We start from the raw sequence: 7,467 nt of genomic DNA, 5'->3' as shown, positions 1-7,467 counted from the left end.
GTTCAAATCTCTTATCTTTCTGTCTCCAAGTCAGAGAGAGAGCAAAAGGAAACTCAGTGAAGAAAGAGAAGGGAAAGGAAAGAGAAAACCATGTTGTTATCTCCCACTAGCCCCTCTCTCTCTTCCTCTGCTTCCTCCTCTTCATTCCTGAGACCCAACAAACCAAACCCAACTCTCTCTCTCATCCCCCATCGGTTCTTCCCCAAACCCATCTCCTTTCCTGAATTATCCCTGAACTTCTCGAAACCCCCATCTTTTTCGGGCTCCATTTTGATAGCCCAGGCCTCCTCCACAACCGACAACTCTGGTTCTGATACAGAAGAGGAAGGAGAGTTTGAAGAGTATGAAGTAGAGATAGAGAAGCCCTATGGATTAAAATTTGCAAAGGGACCAGATGGGGGGACTTATATTGATGCCATTGCACCTGGAAGGTCAGCTGATAAGACTGGCAAGTTCTCAGTTGGAGACAAAGTCATTGCAACTAGGTATTGTCTACCAGAATTTGGGTTCTTTTGTTTTGCTTTAATTCAGTCCAATTTTGTTTTGTTTAGTTCTTTTCTATCTTCTTTTTTTTATGATTGTTTGTTTACAAGCACTTGGATCTTCATTTTTAAGCATTTCTGTTTTGACTCGTGGAAATTTGCTTGATTTAACCAATTTAAGTTAATGAATTTGATTCAATTTGTATTTTTCTTATTGAATTTATTTGTTTTATTTACTTTTTTCTTTTGATTCTCTCAAGTCAAAGAGGGGGATCAGGAGATTGTTATATTTTGTTTAGTGCGTTGATGCTTTCATAGTTATATGCAGTGCTGTGTTTGGTACTGAGATGTGGCCTGCCGCCGAATATGGGCGAACCATGTATACTATCCGCCAAAGGATCGGGCCTTTACTCATGAAAATGCAGAAGGGAGATGGTTAGCCCTTTCACCCTCTCATGATTCTAAGTAAAAGACATCTCACTTCTCATTTCAATATGTTTCTTTATCATGGTTGTTTTGTTTTGAACTGGTTTTGTTTTTGTTCAAAAGAGTTACATGTCCGTAGGACACCACATCCTATCAAAGTTTTGGATACGGAATATATCCAAAGAGGAGATGTTGTAGGGTGTCTCTGCAGTTTTACATTCAAAATACTGAAGCTTAGCTGAAAAAAGAGGTGAAATTCTTCTGTTAATGGAGTATGAGCATATTTGCATTCCCAGGGAGGATTGTTCAAAAGGAGCTTACAGAAAAAGAGTTGATCAGAGCTGAGAGGAACTCTGGCGTGATTAGCGACAGAGTGAGAGAAATTCAAGTGAGCATTAATCTTTTACAGTTTTAAGTTGATCTTATGTTGCCATGCTAAGCCTTTCTTCTTTTTCCCCTGTATATATAAACTCAGAGGAGAAATTCATGTCTGTATTTTGGTGCTTCTGTTTTATAAAAAATATGGTGTTGGGAGCTTTACTGAACTGTACATACCTATTTGAATGGACATGGATTCAGAGCTGAGGCTTGAAATTGTTGACAGTTGCGGAACTATCAAAGAAAAATGGAACAGAAGGAGCGTAGAGAAAAGGACCTTCGTGAGGGTTTGAAGCTTTATAAGTAAGATCTCGATATATTTCACCACTCTTTAATGTGGGACAAACATAATTGAGGCACTTACATCATTCAAATTCCCTTCAATTTTCATCAGCTGATAAGTAATATAACTCAACGCGGTTTCCACTTTCATCTGCGCAAATCTTCACTTATCCCATTGTGCATTGATCATGATAAGAGAAATGATATACATTCTAGTTGGACATGTTGTTAGGTCAATCAATCTTCTCCTTTCATTAAAGTTTGCCCTTGTTGTTTACCTTATGATGAAATCCAGGGAAGAGAAGTATGAAGAAGCATTGGAGCGGTTTGAATCTCTGTTGGGTTCAAAACCTGAACCAAATGAAGGTTCCGTGGCGAGCTACAATGTGGCTTGTTGTTATTCCAAGCTAAATCAGGTATATGGGTCATAAATGTGTGGATCTACAGTCCAAATGGATGGCCTAGGGCTCCGAAAATAACAGACTTACTTTTTACCCCCTTTTTTGTGCCATTCTTTCATAATTTGACTGCTAGATTTAGATGAGCATGTGTGCAAAAATGTTGGGTTCAAGAAAACCCTCTAGCTCCAACAGGCTTATGCTGAAGTATAAGCATAGTGACAGATAGGATCTTTTATTAAAAATAAATAAAGCAAAGAGGAAAAATTAGGATGTTTTGTGGATCTCATTACTGCTCCAATTTGCAGGTGCAAGCAGGTCTCTCTGCCCTTGAAGATGCCATGGAGGCAGGATATGAAGATTTTAAGGTAAAAAAATGCGTTGTGTAGAATTGAGTTCAATTGAAAAAGTCAATCCTTGCAATATTTAATCTTATATATGATGGTCACATGAAAATAATTGGAAATCAGTTCTCGTTTTTGTTGGTTTGTAATGGGGTTTTGATATTTTATTTTTTTTTCTTTTTGGAGTAAAATTGACTCTGTAATGATGTTTTGATTCCCTAAGGCTTTTTTGTGATAGACTCTCGTTGGGGTGAAGACTTCTCATTTCTCTAAATTTTTTAAGTAACCACATTTTTGTGCTCAGAACAAAAGGACATTTCAAGGTGTAGTCAGGGACAGTTCTTATTGACTTTTGAGACCTCTGAACACAGCCCAATAACCCTTCCATAGCCTCTTCTTCTCTTCTCTACATTCATTTAACCATTCAAATATTTGTTTGTGTTGATGGGTTTATTATACTTTTAAAGAGCATCCGAAGCGATCCTGATCTGGTCAACTTGAGGGCTTCAGAAGATTTCAAGCCACTATTGGACAGGTTTGATGAATCCTTCATCAACGAGGGCGCCATCAACACCATCAAATCCTTATTTGGCATATTCAACAAGTAATAATTCGTCCATGGGTGATTGAAGGCAAACCCTGTTGCACTACGCTCCATGATCACTATAAGTTTCAAAGAGGAGCGAGCTTCTCCGGACTTTGTGTAGGCTCTTTTGTTTTGAAGGATTGGTAACTGTAGTAGGTCAAAAAAGTTCGCATAATTCGTGCACTTTGTATGATTATGCATTTTCATTGCTCGATTTGGTTCATGCTATTCTTTTCTGATGGTTGTTAACAGTTATTTTGAATAAAAAATTGAGGATTGGTAGGATAAATATCATCCTATTTCTCAACCATGGGGCTCCATGCAAAACATATAGATTGATGATAAACCATTGATATCCAAAATAAAGGAGTAACTCCGTGAGAAAATTTGAAGGATTTCCAAACTTCTATTTATCAAGGATTCCAAATTTCCCCACTGAAATCCCAAATATTTAAGCTTTTTTTGTTCTGCTCCAATATGAAAACTCCAATTCTCAATCCATTGGTACGAAAAGTCAGCATATATGAAATCTATTTTCATTTCACACGAAATCTAAACAAGTGACAAATGAATAATTAATGCTAATGTCTTACCATTAAACAAATTCCATACTTTAAACAAAAAAATATCAGTATGGAGGTAGAAAGAAAAACAGGTATGAAATTTTACTTTTGTATAATTTACACAGGGAGCTTCACTTCCCTCAAAACTTTTACAGCATCTTCTGGAAACACCGGATTTATGTAACACCCGCTTCCAATCTCGAAACCCGCAGCTACTGAAAGCTGTGGAACTATTTGCAGAAACCAATGACTATAAGGTAGTCCAGAGGGGACACCTGAGGGTGAGGTGTGGATCATGTAATTGAATGGTGGGTTTTCTAGCTGATAATACAACTTTTGTAGCATGAGCTTCAATAATCCCCCAAGATCAACAGCCTGCAAAATAATTTTGGAGTCTTAAAAATAATACGTAAGACAGTTACATAAAAGCAATTGCAACATAAATACTCTAAACAGGGACAAGAGAGAGGAATTGTAACAACACCTCACCTTCTCAGAGTCTAATTCTTCAAAATGTGAAGAATGGTAGGATGGAACAATCCAGATCTCGAAAGGAAATGAAGCTGCGAAAGGGGCAATCGCAAAGAAATGGGCAGACTCATCAATCAAGAGATCCTTGGTATGAATCTCGCAGAGCAGGCATTTCCCCGTCCTCTCAAAATGCTCTTTCATGCTGTCAAGGCGAGCTGAAACAGAAGGAGGAATGATGGGAAGAGCCATAATCTGACTATGGGAATGGCTCATTGATGCTCCAGCCGATGCACCATGATTTTTAAACACCTTAGGAATGAAACCCAAATTTCATTGATGCGGTGATAGTATGGAAATAATACTTATCCCCAAGTTGATAATGGAATCTACAAATAAACAGATATTATAACAAATGTTTGCTATAGCAACAATGATAAAGATTCATGCTACAAATTCAATAAAGGGGGAAAACAATGGTATTGCAGTTGAGAAACATCCAGTGAATAAGAGAAAAGCTCTAAATCAGATTATATTTTTTCCACTAAGAAAGCTTTCTAAACAAAGTTTTTTCTTTTCTTTTCTTTTTTTTTAAGAGAAGAAAAAAAGCTCAGAGTTTTCAGAAGATAGAGTTCTTCCTAGAGTAAAGGCATAACCACACAGTTACTCAAAAAACAAAAAATTCATACTTCAGAAGGAAGATCAGCGTATCAAAACTCTGTGCAAGAATCCTGCCCGTCACATCAATGTCAAAGACTATGCACATTGTGGTTTACAGTCCAGCCATGAGGATAAGCATAAGAGGTTTTTTTATGATGCCTACCTCTGTTCTCTAATTTAAGAGATTCTATTTCTTTGACGTGCTACCGGTTACATTTCAACTTTCATAAAGAAAATATCGTATCATTCTTCTACTCCATCTTTTGTTTTGGTAGTATGTTGAACCTGTATCACTTCGTGTAAATGATGTGTTATTGTAAGCTTCCAGTGCATGAATCTGTGCAGTTTTGGTAACATATGGACTGGGTTTTCTACGTGTTTTACACTGCAAAACTGCTAAAAAATTACAGTATATACTGCAAAGATAAACTGTATACAGAATTGTACAAGCTCCCAACACAGGAATTAACCCACTGGTGTACATCTTGATTCATATCGATGAAAATAACATAGCACAAAGAGGTTAGTACTTCAGTTAGTGAAGTGACCTTCTATCCCTTAATTCACGATATCATGCTTTTGCTCAAGCATATTAAACCACGAAACGAATTAACAGGAAAAAAATGGGAAGCAAAAAGGAAACAAAATGTTTTCTTTTAATGCTTATTTCAAATATGGAGATCAAGAAAAGAGGTCAGGATCTCTCACATTAGAGCCAAAAAAAAAGGAACACAAAAATAAACCTAAGTATTGAAGTTACAATATTGAATGCTTCACATGCTTATTACCTTCTGCAACTTTCCAGTATGAAGTATGAAAAATGTTGGCATCTGAACTTAGAAAGAGAGATTAAACCATTTCCTTAGAAAGAGAAATTAAACCATTTCCAATCAAGCAACTAGAAAGAAATATAATAAAATAAAAAACCATCCAATGGGGTGAGGTGTACAAATTGAAAAACAGTTAAATCTCTCTCTCTCTCTCTCTCTCTCTCTCTCTCTCTCTCTCTCTCTCTCTCTCTCTCTCTCTACAAATACATTTCCATTACCTTACCTGGATATATCTGATAAATTCATTGCAAAGCAGCTGCTTCATCCTCTCTCTATAAGCAAGCAACACATCTCCTATCGCATGAGGTGGAAGATCCCATAAAGCAACAGAGTGTTCAGGGCTCTCAATAACAACATCATGGAACCCTAATCCAGGTATACTGCGAATCAAGTCACGGGATAGGTGAACCTCAGGGATGGGGTTCTCAGGAATACCAAGACTATGAGAACCAGAGCTATGATATTGAGGGATATAGTTAGGGCTCCCATGATTTTTCTCAACCAGAGGATCCAAATCCTGAGAACTAGGGTTAGGGTTTTGAGGTTGTTGAAGTGCCGGGTAGAGGTTTTGAATGACTCTAATCCTCCATTGCGAGGTCCCGTGAGGTACTCTGAAGATCTCAGGCGGACATTCGTGCTCGTGATTGATACAAAAAGGGCAAGAATCCATTGAAGAGTTGGAACTAGGATTTTGAGAGCCAGAGTTTTTCTTGGATTTGAAATCGGAGGGTCTTTTGGCCCTTGCAGGTGAGATGATCACCCATTTCTTGAACACGGAGTCTTGCCTGATCTCAGGGATTCTGTTGCCTGACATTTCTAGGGTTCGAGAAAGCTCTGCAACTCCAATCTCAGAGCTCTAAGCCACAGTTTATTTTAGCGCGCGTAAAAATGGCGCCGAGTTCTCTCTTCTTTCGTGAATTCGCGTGAGGGGAGATTTGGTCCTGCGTTGCAGCGCCCTGTTGCGGTAGGCCCGCAGCCTTGTGAAAAGAAGATTATTTATTATTGCATGGTCTCAAAATTTTTCGATTTTATTTGTGCATTCATTTTATTTATTTTTTGGTTTTAAATTTTTTTGATGTTGCATACATAGAACCACTTCTTCCTTTTTAGTTTTTGTTATTTCTACAAGTCTGATGCCCGCGATATCAGATCGCCCAATTTTTTGATGGTTCGATTTAGAAATATCGAGCCACCCCATATGAAGAAATTTTGTATATAGAGACCAGTTTGATATTGAAAAGATTGAACCCTATTTAAATAAAAAAATAGGGATGGTCCAACATCACAAAAGTAATATTTGGACCTTCAAGATCTTATGTTTGTACTTAGTTAAATTTTTTTCATTGCGAGCCCCCCAATATGTTTTTTGAACAATTTTGAACTTTCAAGATCCAAAGTTTCATTAAGATTCAGACCTTGAAGGATCTAATTAAGGGGTAATTTGGTTAAAAGTAAAAATTTGAATTAAAATTGGTTATGAATGTAAAAGTATAAATTTAAATTTGAAAGCGGGATTTCTAAAATAACAAAATTTTGGAGATATGTTTGTAAATTTTCCTTAATTTTGTGACGTTGTATCCAATTTTTGAACCTCGGCTCAGTGTCTAGCAATTGGAAAATAATGGCAACATGCCCGTTAAAACAAAAAATCGTACATGCCCACTTACAGAGCAAATAAATAATGGAAAATTAAAAAAGAAAAAAAATGAATATAATGCATTCACTAAAAAATTTACAGAAAACAGTCATTTTGTGCTACATTCTGCTAGTGCTCAAACAGCAGCATAATTTCATAATAAATTTTGGGTTTATGTAACCTTTAAAGGCGTTATGAGTGCTTGTAAAATAAAATGATATAGTGGAACATGAACTCAGTGGGAGTGTGGTCCCTTGTAGACTATACTAAGCAAATGATGTTTGTAGATACCAGACTGTGCTTGACGATCTAGGCCAACTCATGTTACCTGGGCATAAAGAACTAAGAAGGGTTCTAATGGGTTAGCCCTTGATGAGGTCGAAAAATATGCCCAGATGAATGAGCCAAGGGATT

General features: G+C 37.1%; 2 protein-coding genes across 6 annotated transcripts; one reads left to right on the top strand and one right to left on the bottom strand.

Moving 5' to 3' along the window:
• Nucleotides 1–3,203, top strand: ZKT (protein containing PDZ domain, a K-box domain, and a TPR region). 3 transcript variants are annotated; one of them, XR_016052020.1, is made up of 7 exons: nucleotides 1–485; nucleotides 811–917; nucleotides 1,205–1,296; nucleotides 1,488–1,589; nucleotides 1,864–1,984; nucleotides 2,275–2,334; nucleotides 2,778–3,203. XR_016052020.1 is itself a non-coding variant. In XM_011624100.3 (7 exons), exons 1-7 carry the CDS (start codon nucleotides 91–93, stop codon nucleotides 2,916–2,918), a joined length of 993 nt encoding a protein of 330 aa, XP_011622402.1. In that variant the 5' UTR covers nucleotides 1–90; the 3' UTR covers nucleotides 2,919–3,203. The 3 variants fall into 3 exon arrangements, 2 of the variants coding, with proteins under 2 accessions (XP_011622402.1, XP_088717994.1); XM_011624100.3 differs by having other exon boundaries at nucleotides 1,513–1,589; XM_088861868.1 differs by lacking the exons at nucleotides 1–485; nucleotides 811–917 and having other exon boundaries at nucleotides 1,204–1,296.
• Nucleotides 3,204–3,418: 215 nt separating this feature from the next.
• Nucleotides 3,419–6,271, bottom strand: LOC18421433 (putative galactose-1-phosphate uridyltransferase). Of its 3 annotated transcripts, none has more exons than XR_016052017.1 (3): nucleotides 5,636–6,271; nucleotides 3,949–4,316; nucleotides 3,419–3,834 (listed from the first exon to the last, which is right to left on the bottom strand). XR_016052017.1 is itself a non-coding variant. In XM_006826231.4 (3 exons), the coding sequence occupies exons 1-3, from the start codon at nucleotides 6,229–6,231 to the stop codon at nucleotides 3,577–3,579; spliced, it is 1,140 nt and encodes a 379-aa protein (XP_006826294.1). In that variant the 5' UTR covers nucleotides 6,232–6,271; the 3' UTR covers nucleotides 3,419–3,576. The 3 variants fall into 3 exon arrangements, 1 of the variants encoding a protein (XP_006826294.1); XR_016052018.1 differs by having other exon boundaries at nucleotides 5,641–6,271; XM_006826231.4 differs by having other exon boundaries at nucleotides 3,949–4,239; nucleotides 5,641–6,271.
• Between the last annotated feature and the right edge of the window lie 1,196 nt (nucleotides 6,272–7,467).

This window comes from Amborella trichopoda, chromosome 3 (genome assembly GCF_054954075.1).
Source record: "Amborella trichopoda isolate Santa Cruz 75 chromosome 3, AtrichopodaSantaCruz75HAP2 v2.0, whole genome shotgun sequence".
NCBI lineage: Eukaryota > Viridiplantae > Streptophyta > Magnoliopsida > Amborellales > Amborellaceae > Amborella > Amborella trichopoda.
Note: the sequence above shows the minus strand (reverse complement) of the source record. Positions and strands in the feature narration are given on the sequence as shown.